The sequence below is a fragment of the Lepidochelys olivacea genome (assembly GCF_965140295.1).
Source record: "Lepidochelys olivacea isolate rLepOli2 genome assembly, chromosome: 11".
Taxonomy (NCBI): Eukaryota; Metazoa; Chordata; order Testudines; family Cheloniidae; genus Lepidochelys; species Lepidochelys olivacea.
Genome location: NC_140421.1, coordinates 12,436,960 through 12,451,917, shown reverse-complemented (window position 1 = coordinate 12,451,917; position 14,958 = coordinate 12,436,960). Strand labels below are relative to the sequence as shown.

The 14,958-nt window shown below is 40.1% G+C and overlaps 1 protein-coding gene across 1 annotated transcript in view; it reads right to left on the bottom strand.

Moving 5' to 3' along the window:
* KALRN (kalirin RhoGEF kinase) overlaps positions 1-14,958 on the bottom strand; it is a 765,876-nt gene that overhangs the window by 247,345 nt on the left and 503,573 nt on the right. The window contains exons 15-16 of the mRNA XM_084643219.1: positions 13,029-13,195; positions 3,213-3,332 (exon numbers count right to left, since the gene is read on the bottom strand). Of these exons, the coding sequence (XP_084499345.1) occupies positions 3,213-3,332; positions 13,029-13,195 (287 nt within the window). The remainder of the gene's footprint in view (positions 1-3,212; positions 3,333-13,028; positions 13,196-14,958) is intronic.

Here is a 14,958-nt window from a genome sequence, read left to right as displayed (position 1 = left end):
GATGCATACCGTGGAAACTGCAGAAGACATTATACACACACAGTGGTCAGTTTGGATGAGCTATTGCCAGCAGGAGAGTTGAGTTTGTGTGTGTGTGTGTGTTTCCGGGGGGAGGAGGGGGGCGGGTGAGAAAGCCTGGATTTGTGCTGGACATGGCCCACCTTGATTACCATGCACATTGTAGGGAGAGTGGTCACTTTGGATGAGCTATTACCAGCAGGAGAGTGAGTTTGTGTGTGTATGGGGGTCGGAGGGTGAGAAAACCTGGATTTGTGCTGGAAATGGCCCACCTTGATTATCATGCACATTGTAGGGAGAGTGGTCACTTTGGATAAGCTATTACCAGCAGGAGAGTGAGTTTGTGCGTGTGGTTTTTGGAGGGGGGTGAGGGGGTGAGAGAACCTGGATTTGTGCAGGAAATGGCCCACCGTGATTATCATACACATTGTGAAGAGAGTGGTCACTTTGGATGGGGTATTACCAGCAGGAGAGTGAGTTTGGGGGGGGGGGGGGGCGCGGAGGGTGAGAAAACCTGGATTTGTGCTGGAAATGACCCAACTTGATGATCACTTTAGATAAGCTATTACCAGCAGGACAGTGGGGTGGGAGGAGGTATTGTTTCATGGTCTCTGTGTGTATATAAAGTCTCCTGCAGTTTCCATGGTATGCATCCGATGAATAGCTCAGTGGTTTGAGCTTTGGCCTGCTAAACCCAGGGTTGTAAGTTCAACCCTTGAGGAGGCCATTTAGGGATATGGGGCAAATGGGGATTGGTCCTGCTTTGAGCAGGGGGTTGGACTAGATGACCTTCTGAGGTCCCTTCCAACCCTGATATTCTATGATTCTAAGTGAGCTGTAGCTCACGAAAGCTCATGCTCAAATAAATTGGTTAGTCTCTAAGGTGCCACAAGTACTCCTGTTCTTTTTGCGAAGACAGACTAACACGGCTGTTACTCTGAAACATGTCAAATATGTTACTGTAAGGGGAGTTGCAGTCACATCACCCTCGGGGAATGCCAGGAGACAAGGGTACCTCCTGGAGTCCTCTGGCTGTGCTGACTAGAGGAGTAATTTACTACAGTAATTTAAGGCTTTTAGGGATGTATGAGGATCAGGGTGTAGGAGGGACATAATCATGAATCCACACATTCTTCATCCTTTTTCATAGCTATTACTCCCAGGGGGAGCAACAGAGTAGCAGACTCTGCACACCCCTGAGTGCAAGGGCAGCCCTTATGCAGGCTGCCAACAGGAAGACCACCCCTCAGTCCTTCCCCCCTCATCTGGTGTGGCTGCACGGAGGGGGTACTGTTTAACTCAATATTTTGATTTTATTTTTAACCTTCTGTAAGGAAACCCACGTCTCCTAAAGACACATCTAGTCTTTGTTTCGTTTTTAACTGTTAATGCCAAATTCACACTTGAAACATTTATGATCTAATCCCTGAACCAGGAAAGGAGCTGAAAACCTCTGGTAATAAACTGTTGAATAATGCAATGTAGAGAAAACTATTAGCAAAAAGGATGAATAATTGGCAGAAATATTTAGGAAGATGTTCAAGAACAACTGGTTTAATTTAATATCCAGCTGTTTTACTGCTGGTAGGGTAGTAATGCTTATTTTAAATAAACTTTAAAGAATTTTAAATGAAAATGAATGCAACATTTAGAAATCCTTTAGAGGCCTGTCTCTGCCCTATGTGCTTTGCAGATATCTCTCACATGTTGAGCTTTAAACACTATTAATATTTAATTTAGTGTTTTCTCCTTTGCAAACTTTCTTCCCCTACAATGTTATAATCCTTTTCTCCCTATGTGGCTCGCATTTCCTGCTGAATACAAGTATCTCCCCAGTGGTAGCAAGCTGTGATACACAGACAGTGTGTATCCTTCCCCACAGTGCTGTCTGCCTAGTGCTGCTAAGATTTAGTCAGCACAATTCAATGCCAACCAGCTGATACATAATTTCCACCCTCCCTCTACCCCAGATACTAAACTTTTGCTTTTCCCGCAGGGAGCAACATCAGTGAAGAGCTACTCTTTCCTTAATCCTAGTAGAATTGGATCAAAATTGGTTATTTGCAGAGATTATAACCCCTAAACCAACTAGCAACACTGATAACATATGTCAGTTTCCTTAAAGTTTACAGGAGTATTTAATACAGTTTCTATTAAGCAAAGTACTCTCCCAAATCTCCCCCTATGGAGATGTTATTTTCATGGCAATTGCAAGTTTGACGTTAGCTAGTTTTTTTTTTGTTTTTTGTTTTTAACACATTTTGATTACAGGAGGAGACCTGAGGAAAGACAGAATGTTCCTTTACCCATGAAAATTGTAACCATTAGAGTAATAAGCTAAGGGACTAGACACTCCTTAATCAGCGTGAATGGGAGAAGGAAATACATCTCTTAGTATGTCACCGGCGTAATATCAAATGCAGTGACAGATGGTAATCACATTGCTTAATGCAATACTGGAAGATGCTGAGCTACTACAGTGTTGAAAGAAGAACAGGAGTACTTGTGGCACCTTAGAGACTAACAAATTTATTAGAGCACAAGCTTTCGTGAGCTACAGCTATAAAAACATATTATATAAATCTCCAAACCAGGGCAGTATAACTCTGTGCTGTACCATGGAAAGGGCTTGTGGCAAAACCACAATTTAGACAACAGTTAGGACAAACTTTACTTCTCTATTCTGACAAAACAATATTTTAGGAGAGCTCTTCTTTCCTGAACTTCCCCTGTTCATTCCAAAACAGCAAAATTACGTCAGACAGAGATTTCATCTGAGAGGGTGCTTTAATATTCAGTGATGAATATATTCATAATGGTGGGTCCTGGAAATAATCTACGAATCTTGTTCTCAGAAAGAAACTGACTTTGTGAACTTTTCTTATTTCAAGTTCACTTCCAAGAATGTTGATTGGGTCATAACGTTAGCAAGGGAATGACCAGGATGTGTGTGTCTGGAGTTTTCATGAATGCCACTGTTTACATCTGACAGCAAAAGGACTAGCTATTGATGAGAAATAATTTATGTCACTGTTAAGCTCCTCCTACCGTATGAGGTTAGTGATAAATTGCCTTTTCAAAGATTATTTTTTCTTTTTCTTCAAGCAAACAATGGTTTGATGTATGCCTGAGAGACAGCCCCATCTATACTGTTTATCTGCGAAAGAGAAGCAAAATGTTCCCATTGGTGTTACCTCTATGGCCAGTTGGAATTGCTCATGTTCTCGCTGGAGCTGCTCAGCTTCTGAAAGGGAGCTTGCATTGACTAGGCTGGCATTGAGCATTGATTCCCCATTCCGAATCCAGCCGAGCACCTGTACAGAAAGGATATGTTGAAAGGTTATCTAGATCTGATTGTCCATGCAGTCACATAATCTAGTGATTCAGCCCACCTGAAGAAATGTATTTTGCTTAACATGGTCTGAGTGCAAGTCAATCGGTGGTAGATAAATCCTGGGATAAGGACTGACTTCATTACATAAATAATATTAATTGTCAAAGAGACAAAAGGTCACACTGTAGAAGTTATTGCTTGAAAAATTATAAGACATTGCAGGAGTATTTAGATAGCAAGGAAGTGCCCAGTCTCATCTGAAGTTTTGATTACAAAAGTGAATATTCCTCTGTGTAAATGCCACGGGGCAGAAATGCAAAGGGTAATAGAGCAGAGTTCAAATTAGACAGGCTCTTCCACTGCTTTTTCAAATTCCTGTCCATATTTATGTTTGAAAGGTCACATTTTCACCTTAAAAGCTGCTTTGTTGTACTTACATCTTATTAGCAAATAAAACAGTTCTTAGCGCAGGGGCATGATTCTGATCTCACTTTTAAATGAAATCAGGGTCAGGCCCATTGACTTTAGGAGCCACAGTAGCTAGCAATGTGAGTTCTCACGCCCTGTACTGTATTTTTTCAACCACCAAGCCTCTGGCACAGGATTAGGTGAAAGAGATGGTTTGTCAGGTCTCATGGAGACTCACGGTTTGGATGCTTCTAAGGAACTCTCTTCATATTTGCTGAAACAAAAAATGGGCCCATTTCTACATGAAAGTTTGACTAGTTTTAATCAAAGCATCCCTCTCCCCCCAGTGTGAACACCAAGAAATTTGGAGGAAGGTTAGGTCTGATCTGGATCACAGACGAAGCTCTAGAACTCAGGCTCACCTCTACTATTGTCCATAGCCTTCTCTGAACACATTCTTGATAGCAGTATGCCAACAATTCCTTGACCAGTGTGGACAAACTCTTCTATAGACAAGGGCCCATGGATTTTATAGACAAGGGCCCATGGATTTTATAGACAAGAACCCCCTTTACTCTATAGCATGGGTTTGTAACAGTTTATCCCTGTTTACACTGGGCAGGGATCCATATTAGCAAACACAGAGTTTAAAGATGCTTCTTGATTACATTGTTTCAAAAAGGAGGGTGTCCTGTATCCACAGTAACCCTAGTGACAGAGAACTCTTTTAGACCTGTAGCTATCCCACCTTGAACTGTGATCTCATTGTCATAGTATTCAGCCTTCCAAAAGTTCTCCATTTATCCTTGCTTGTCCTGTTCATTTTTATCTTTCTTGTTTGGACTAGCATGAATCAGGTGGGGCACAATGAAGTATTCCTTCAATTTGCACTTAACAATTGGTCCAGTTCTTCTTGATTTCAATGTGCATTGTTTCTTCTTACACATTTGCAGAGTGCAATTTCCATCTTCATTCTCTAATCTTACTCTGTGATTCTTATTCTGCACTTGTACAGTTTAGCCCCCCGCCTTTCAAAACTGTCCTCCTTGCTCCATAAGTATATTTGCACTTATCTACGAATAATGCAAATATCCTTGATATTCTCTTGGATATCAATTTTCTCAAAAATGTAAGTGAACAATTCCCCCCCCCCGATCATTATGGGTCCAATCCTGCTACCTTTACTGATGTTGAATAGTATCCTATTCTGCAAGTAGTCCCACAGGTTTCAATAAGGGCTTGAATCAAAGACCACTGAAGTCAAAAGTATCTTTCCATTGGCTTCAATGGCTTCGGATCAGGCTCTTAGATTACTTTTGGAGTAAGGCACACTGTCAGGGTGGCAGAATTCGGCTGTATATATATGTATGACAGATTTACCAGAACATTTTTTTAAAAACCAGTGGAAACGCATTCTGCTATTTTAAAACACTTTGTCCAAAAATAATCACTCAAACTGCACATGTAAGTTCCTGGATGAATTTGCCTACAAGTCTTAGTCCTATTTTCTGTTAATGTAGCTGCAAATTATTGCAAGAAATCCAGCCTTATTTTGCAAATTGTTACATCCAGTTCACAAATGCACGGGAAATCCTTACTGCCCAATCACTTTCACAAATGTAGCTCAAGATCTATACAGCTTTGAAATTCAATAACTTTGGTTTACCATTCTAGATAGCAATTTATCTTTTGTCCCTCTTCCCCCCCCACAGTGATTCATTCAAGTGCCTTAAAGGAACAATTTTTCCTCCTCCCTACATCATACACCACCCTCCTCACAGCCATTTGCCTCCCTCTGGGATAAGGAAATTAGTTGTCCCTAGGAGGAAAAAAGGGAACCAGTCTACACATGTAGCTGACCCTAATTTGTAGAAAATAACATTCTGCTCAAGTCAGCAGTAGGGCAGTCTTGATCTATCAGCTCTCTCTCTTTCAACAGCAGATGCTACTGTTGCCGTGGGAAACACAACAGTGTTTCTGAGAAAAAGGAATGGGATTACCACACAACCATCTTTTTGTCTACGATTTTGTATAATCCCCCAGACCAGTAAGCCCATGTATGACCAACTACACTGTACCAAGAGTTGATACTCTGTCTCTTTTAGGAAGGAATTAACTAAAGGATCACCATAGCTGGACAAGATATGAAGTGACAACAGCATAACCCAGCAAACACTTTCACGTTTTTGCTGAACTGTTGGCTGACCTATGCCTTTGTGATTTTTTTTTAAAAACAGGAGTATTTTCTTTTAGAAAAGCAGTAGCTGAGCATAATCATTCTTTCAAAAAAGTGATCAGAATGTCACAGGGAATTTTAGGAAGCAGCCTTCATTTATCAAACCTTTAAGCTGAAATTTTCTAAAATATTAGATTTAGATGCAGAATTATTTTAGGAATTTGTCTCTCTACATCCAGCTTCAGAAACCTCAGCCTTAAAAGTCAGGTTGGCTGTAAACACAGGGCAATGGACTGGATGACATAATAGGACCTATTTTCTAACATCTGTGGTAATGAGATATCCTCCCTGTACTTGATCTCTCTGTGCAACAGCCACCTTGACCCAATGAAATCAATAATTTGCATCTTAAAGCAGAGTTCTGTTCTTCCGTCTTGTCAATCACGTTATGTTTACACAATGGCTCTGAAAAAACCTACTTTACAAAAATGACAAATGCCTGATCTAGCCCAATAAACACTGGAAACGTAAGTGGTACATCTGTCACTCTGCCTTTTATCTCACTGTCTGAAAGCAGGTGAGCACACATATTATATGTGCTGCAACTAGAAGTAGTTAGCGGGGTTGGGCATGGCATTTCAGCCTTGATTCTTCATTCCCTGCAGTCTGTTGGCTTCATTCAGTGACACTTTTACCAAAATTTTTGGTTAAATTTTCTTCTCATGAAACTGAGGTACTAACAATATTGATGAAAGCCAGGTGTGTACCTACATGGCTTAGGGCAGGCTCTTCCACTCAGCTATTTTGTGAACCTGAGTCTGTTCTGATTAGTCAGGTAAGCCAAAAGGCATCATTTCTGCTCCCTAATTAGAAGAATGCACAAGTACTTAAAGTGCAAATATTCATTAATGTAAATCAGTAAAACTCAATCACTTGTGAAAACCATTTCCATGAGCAAAATGGATTTGATAAAAATTGCAAGTTGAATATTCACAGATGTTTTGCAGTATTCACTGACATCTAGTAGTAACACACTAGTGCTACTCTACCATCTAGTAGCAACACTAGTCTGCACTCTACTTTCCTCTGATATCTGGGTAAGGAAGATTTGGGAAGCAGGAAGAGGAGACAGAAAGGTCAGCTGTATACTGCACATTCTAATCATCCTCTGATCTGTGGATCCTATGGCTCTCCTTAATTTCAGTGGAAACTAAAACTTCATGCAGCTCTGAAAATGTATTATCTAGTCTTCAGAGATTCAAAGCTAGACACTGATCCTGCAAATGTTTACAAGTCATGTTTTTAAAGAGAAGCACATATGTAAATGTTTGCAGGATCAAAGCACTAGTGCTTTAACTCAGTGCCTCACTGGTCCTTTCGGCTTCCCTCCTGTTGATAGTATTTTAACATACTTTTTTGCTGTGTCCATTTGTTTAAAAACAATAACAGCCATCGCCCTCATGGTCGAGTGTCTACTTTTAGCACAACTGATCAATACCAGCTAAATTAATTGCCTATGTCTAAATGCCAACTACTTGGAAATCAATATTTTTTCTGCTGCACCAACTTCTCACAAATACAACTGTCTTTTATGTTGCTCAAGTTAAACAAACAACTAAAATAAACAACTCAGTAATAATGATTACAAGAAATTATTCTAAGCATCTAAGTCAGGCTATAAATCAGAGCTCACTTTATATGCACTATAAAAACACACAGCTTGTTGGAAGTTTACCAGCAATGTAAAACCTTCCATCCTGTACTCACTACCTTCATTTTTCAGTTCAGATTTGTGTATCCTTATATTTCCAGTCAGAAAGCTTCAGCAAGAATTTCTGAGTTTGTAAGTAGTGTAATGAGTAGCCTTGTCATCACCACTCCTAATTGTGATGCTGAATAATTTTTGATGTACTGTAACATTTGCAGTAGTTATTAGAGCTAAGAAGGGAAATCACATCTGATGACACAGGGTTCCAGGTGACTAGAAAGTTAGGAAGGACATTTTTATCCCTATGTACAGTGTTGTATGACCAGCTGCCTAGCATTGGCTGGGGGAAAGGGCAGGGCTTAGCCTTTCTCTGAAGCACCAAGTATGGATTGCTTCAGGAAGGATATGAGAACTGATGGTCTGAACAGGAATGACAAATCCTTTGTTTTGAAGCCTGTTCAATAATTATGTATGTTTCCAATTTAGAGTTAATCATCTTCACCTAAGCATCCTCATTTTTCTCCTTTCCGAAGCTTTGTACAAGTACTCTTTAGTGAAGTTGTTTGTAAGCAAAACTTGCACACAGGATAACTGTGTTAATCAGTATCAAAGGGAAGAACATTTAAGCTATAAAAAATGCGACAGTAATCTTCTAGTAGTGATTAACCTTGCTACTTGGTGTATTACTAAAGTCCTGCTTATCATAGCCCACCTTTTCTCATTTCCTTTCTTCCATCAATACTCATACTGTGTACAGAAGCACATTAGAATCTATCACATGCCCATTCCATCTGCAGGTCCAAAAGGAAAGTGAGGCCCAGTCAAATGCCCTCGGTCTGGTCTGCTTTATCCCATTTGTACCAACATTGCCCGTAAACTGAAAGCTGGAGGCACTCTTGGATCAAAGGGCAGCAACATTCAAACCAGAACTTTGATGGCATCTGCTTTTCTTGCTTCATTTGCTCCTTCCTTTGAATGCCCAGCATCTCCTGGTCCTTCTTTTTAGGGCCTTTTCCCCAGTGCTACCTTCTACCTCCTCTGGCAGGCCTGGTACCTCTCAGCTTCTCTTCTCTACCATCTCTTTCACTTCCCTGTAGTTTATCAGTTTCTCATGATCCAACCCCACCACCTAGTCCACCTGGTTTCACAATCTACCATCCATAATGGCTGCAGAAGTGATAGCATAGTATAAACTCTTCTTTAACAGGGTGCAAGAGGGATTCCCTTCACCCCATGGTAGTTCAGCTCAGCTGGAGTTTCTAGAACTGCCAGTGGTGCTAGGATCTCCTGCTCCATATACTCCAGGAGCTAACTGTGCTCACGAGCGCAAAGCAGGGAAAGGCTCCTTGCACCCTTCCTCCAAGGCCCAGTGAGCAACCATGCAGAGTTAGCCACAAACCTACTCTATAATGTTTGCTGAGAACTCTGATGGCACAAACATATTCACAAATGCTCATCATTGCTTATAGAAATGTACTGTTCTCAGCTTAGACTGTCTAAACTTTTTGTACAAGTAATTTTTCCAGCACTAATATTTATTTTTTGTGTACCTCTAGGAAGCAGAACTTTCATTTGCATATCAAAAGCTTCCTTGAGTACCCACCACAGCCAGGGCAAAAACCAATCACAAAGAGCCTTTTTCTCTGTGTATATGAGTTGTAATTAGGACTGGGAAATGTTTGGAGGTGAACATTTACATATTTTTTATCTGGTTTACAAGACCTGTTCACAAATTGACTCAGATTTACATGGTGCTTAATATTCTTTTAATTAAAATTTTGTATAGATGCTTCTAATATAGCCCCAAGACAATTCTCCGATCACTCTCCTATATTTATAGACTCGTTATTATCTGGGAATGTGCAGGCTAACACTAAGCAATGGCCTTTAAACAGACATTTCCTACAAATTACAGATTTTATCAATTTTGTTGAAGTGGAAATTAAATATTTCTGGAATTAAATAACTGCACCCACCCCAAGTCTCTCCAAAGAGGCCCAATCATTTTCCTTATGACTGAAAAGCAATAACAGTGGAACCCTCTTAGAGCAAAGCCATCTCTCCCCTGCAGAATGATTTCACTGTAAGCAGAAGTTTCACCAGGATTGTAATTACAATGCACTGAAACAATCATCGACTTCTGTTCCAATTGGCTATAAGCAGAGTTTCACTGTTTCTGTGTCCTACTGTAATTAAACATGAAGGCCAAATTCTCCTCAGACTTCCAACTTGAAACTCCACCAATGAGTAAAGAAATTAATGTACAAGAATCTTTATTTTGCAGGTGATTCCCTTGCAGGTGATCTGAGGAGTTTCTTTTAGTATATCAGGGAAGCATCTGCCAGTCTCCAAGCAAGGACACCTCCTGATAGTTATAGCCCAGCTCAAGTCTCTTTTCAGGTTTCCAAAGGCCTTTTAATTCTATTAAACTGAAAAAAGTCAAGACTGGTTGCTTCATGTAGTCCTTTGGGTTACACTCAATTGTCATCAAATCTTTGAAGTGGACACCAAAGCTGGTGGGTTAGAAGGCACACAGGAGGGAAGAACTAACCAGCAACATGAGCTGGAGAGTCGAGAACACTGGGGCAGTGAGGGGAGATTGGGTACATTGGGTACTAAGAAAAGTAAAGTCTTATACCTAGTGAAAGGAAATAAATGCACAAATATAAAAAAGGGGAACAGGAATGGAAAGCCAAACAGCTGCCAGCATTGCATTAAAGGGAATTTCTTTTAATCTCATCTCCTTAATACTATCCTGCTATTATTGCTGCATAAGCCTTCCAAGTTCTATAGTTACAACAGGGAAGGAGAGGCTGGGAGGGTGAGTTGTGGGGGGAGAGGGGACATGTCCTTGAGAAGCTCTCTTCCTTAATATGAAAGATTTTGTGAACCAGTGATCTGTATTATTTCCACTCTGTCTCAGGTCACAGAGCATCACACTTTGAGATGGTCCACTTAAATGGCTCCAAACATGTATCCTCTTAGCATTCAAACCTATGAAGCATGTGATTTAATGCAGAAACCTTTCCTAAATGAGACTTAAATAGATACAGACAGGAAACGGACTTTGGATTTACATGAGCCATTATGTTAAAATGCAAACATATGTACATGTTTCAGAACTCAGCCTAGTTTGCTGTTTCAGCACAATTTTACCAGAGCTACAGTAGGTGTCTGTGGCAACCAAATCTCAATTGACTCTCAAGAGCAAGTGCAATTTGGTAATGAGATGGAGACCATTCATTGTCTTAAGTGCTCTAAAAAGTGAAGGAAATTTGGACCAGACCAGCGATGAACAACACGCCAAAATCAATATATTTTCCAATTTCACTAAGTGGTTATGAATATGACTCATCCCCAGGAAACCAAATACAGCCACCTTATGATAGGGCACAGATATATTTCAATTTGGCTCTTTTCAGGGGAAACTAGCTACAATAATTGACAGGTTAATAAGGAATAGGTTTTTTAGTATTCAGCTGAACAAATACAATGATTCTTAGCCATAGGGTTGCTGAAGGTTATAGAGTAATGAAGGCTTTGACGGTTCAAATACTGTTAAGGAAACACTAATTCAAAGCAGCTATTTGTGTTCCTCTTGCAGGAGTTAGACAGTTCAGTCTTATCACTTACATTTTTAAATGTCTGCTTTGTAGAATATTCTAAGACACAAGCCTGTGAATGAAATTAACCAATCCTTGCTTCTGAGACCCACAGCTTTAGTTATCCAGAGTGCAGCCATCACTGTATTTCTCAAAAAACAATGCTATAATAATGGGCCTGATCCAACCCCTTTCTAAAGTTAAGAGAAAGACTCACATTTACTTTACTGGGATTTGGACTGGGCCCAATAATAACAACATATATTTCTAGAATTTCTGTTGGGTCTGGTACTCTATGTTCTAAACCAGTGCTGCTGTGCGCTATTAAATAGCCACCGGGTTTCATTTCAGAATTGGCTACATTGCAGTAAGTGAAATGCTTGTTGTAAATATAGTGTGTGAAATATTTGAAATAATTATAGAAAGAAAGACACTTTATAAACAAAGATATTATTAAAATATAGAGCCTTCCATTCAGAAGGGTTCCAAAGCACTTTATAAATTCCACACACTTTATACCGCCACCGAAATGCCAGGTGACTATATTTTCAAAATTAAAAACTAGGAGACTTTTCTGTTGACATTTTTGAAGGTGCAAACAACTCATACAAAAGTGCACTTTTTTTTTTTAACATGCACTAATGTCGCAAATGCCAGCTTCTGACTCAGCAGCCCCAAGTACATATTTCTCAGAGTGAAGGATTTTTGCCGGTAATGTAATGTTCTGAACCAGTTTCTCATGAAACATTGAACAAGTGCAAACATTCACTTGTTGCAAAAGAACAGCTTTGATAGAGTCTATATTCATTTGACTTTTCTCTGCACTCCAAACACTGAACCCTTGTTCCACTGAACTCTTTTTTTCCTGGTAAACATAGAGCATCTTTTACTCCCTAAAGTAATGTTATGAACAAACATTCGTAATTATTTAAAAAAAAACAAAAACAGCAAACATTTTCACTGATGAAATGAAAAACTGGGATATTTCAAGTGATCAGAAAGACATACCCGGGGCATCCTATGAAAAACCCAGATTGTCCCATTAAATTAGGACATATAGTCATTTCACTGTAATGCAGCCACCTCTGGAGTGAAAAATTGCAGCTCTGAGGCACCATGAAACTGCACAGGACAGCAAGTGAAGAAATATTACACGTCCAAATGAAGCTACTGGGAAATTTAGGTAGGCAAAGCACAACTAACTGAGCTTTAATGTAATTGGGACTAGCAGACTAACACCCTAAAATTGTGAGATCCTAGGTTAAAGACTACAAACAGTCAGGGTTCTACATCTTAACCAAAGATGATAACCTTGGTCGAGCTCCCCACAGATCAGTAATCATGCAAAAAATTAAGTAAGGAGGCCAAACTAGAGTGGAGTCAGCTTTAGACCTGGGCATTGAGATATCCATAATGAGACCAATGCTTTCAGTTTGTACCCCACATCCTCATATTCCCAGAGGACATTCTGTTCTGAAGCACACTCCAATTTAAAAGCTATGGGGTCAGTTTTGCAAGGATGGTGAACATAACTCCCATAAATATTCATGGGGTCTTGCACATGCACAGAACATGGAACAGACTCCTCAGTTACTTGTAAAGGGTCATTTTGGAACCCGTGAATAGATCAAGTACTGCTAAAGAAAAGGATTAACACTCCATACGCCTAAAGGGAGGCAATTTGGCAGAAATGGTTTTAACAGCCTGCACATACTGTAATTGCTTTCAAGACACGTTTAAGCTATCACAAAATGGTTTAATGGCTGTGGAAGAAAGCCTGACCTGCTTGACCTCAGCCTGTAGGTGCCGGAGCTGTAGGCACTGCTCTAGCCGTTTGTGAGTCTGATCGGCGTTAAGCTCTAGCTCATGCTGTTTCTCATGAAGGAACTCCAGCAGCTCTTGCACTTGTGTCGCAAGATCAATGTCCTTTTCGCAGATTAGTTCAATGCCTACAACAAAATGAGAGAGAGAGAGAGAGAGAGAGAGAATTTCATTTATTTGCAATTCCTTTTGCAGTACAATTCTAACACCTGTCACATTGATTTGAACCTCTCTTGATTCTTGGTAAACCCTCTCACAAACAACATATGGTTTACCCTGATGCACATGTTTGTTGAATGCTATGACTGTATTGTCCTATCACTGTGTGTACCAATAAAATGACATTTCTATGTTAATTGCTCCTTGTTTTGCTCATCTGAAACTGTCCATACGGAGATGATTTGACTACAGTTTTGGTGATGTGGAACTGGGAATTTTAAAAAATACTTTATGAATTTTAACAAATCAAAGACTAAAATACTCCCTCAGCCTTATGTTATTTCATTAATCAATATCATATAAACACATTCTTTCTTTGATTATAGAAAGAAAGAAAGAAAGAAAGAAAGAAAGAAAGAAAGAAAGAAAGAAAGAAAGAAAGAAAGAAAGAAAGAAAGATCAATTCCTGTCCTCAATTTAAGATGGTGGATGGGCTGGGAGCCCACAATGTGGAGTGTGCCTAAAGTCCTTCTGGGTCCTAAGGGGACCATTAACACTCTTGTAATTTACTATCCTTTAGGCTGTTCTCAATTATGCCATGTGTCAAATCATTCCCAAACCAACTCTAGAACTGGAAGCCTGAAAAGGTGGCTTAGTGCCCCCTTCCCCAATCCTTCAAAGTCCGGCACTGAATATGCTCTACTGGAACAAAGGATCTGGCTCACTGTGTAACAGTCCCAAGAAAAACAATGCAGAGCAGTATATTGTCCTCTTTGACATGCAACCTCACCAGTGCAACTGACAGACTTTGGCCAGAGTCTTTATTTGACATTCCACACTACTGTAATCCATGTAATCATAAATCAGTCAGGACCTGATCCTTCTCCCATTGAAGTTATTTAGAATTTTGTTATTGGCTTCAACAGAAGCAGGATCCTAATAATTATAATAATCAGATTCAAGTAAGTGTGAGAAACCACTGCGCTGTTCTCCCCCCCCCCCCCCCCACTCCCTGCAGCGGACAGCTGTTGTACAGGGAGCAGGGAAATTATGTTTAGAGGCATTTCATGTGAAGCACCGTTTTTATGTCCCAGAGTTCCATGACTGTCACCCTCTGTCACAGTGATATCCTCCGAGGGCAGGATTAGAAACCAAAGCAACCCAGTGTCAGCCCCACCTTGTCTCTTCCAGTCTCTGGTTTTATCATGAAAGCCACATCGGAGTAAAACTGATTGGCTGATTCTCTTTCCCAGCCAAAACAAAACAGCTTCTTCATTACCAAATAAGGTGGAATGGCCCCAGGCTTCACATTTAGGGTCTGGAAATTTAATTTATGCTCCCATTCTTGGGAGTGAAGTTCCTTCTAACTGCCAGGCATCGTGCATATTTGTTATAATTAGTCTGCATATGGTACTGTGTCCTTAGGACATTGCTGGTGTTTTGTATGCTTGACTTCACCCTGCCTATTTGATATTAAACTCACAGTTTTCCATCATGCACACTCGACTGCTGTAGTTTTGACTGTGCTAACTCATCATCAGCAACCAGTAAACTGCCTAGGATGTTATTCAAGGGCAGACTGCTCTCCCAGTGATGAATGATTTGCCCTTTCTTGCTTGCCACATGTCACACAGATTTATGCCACATTGCCAGCATATGCAACAAGAGAGCTCGTTCTTCTCAAAGGTGGATTTGTAAAATAGAAAGCATTTTTACGTTGTGTTTTTGGAAT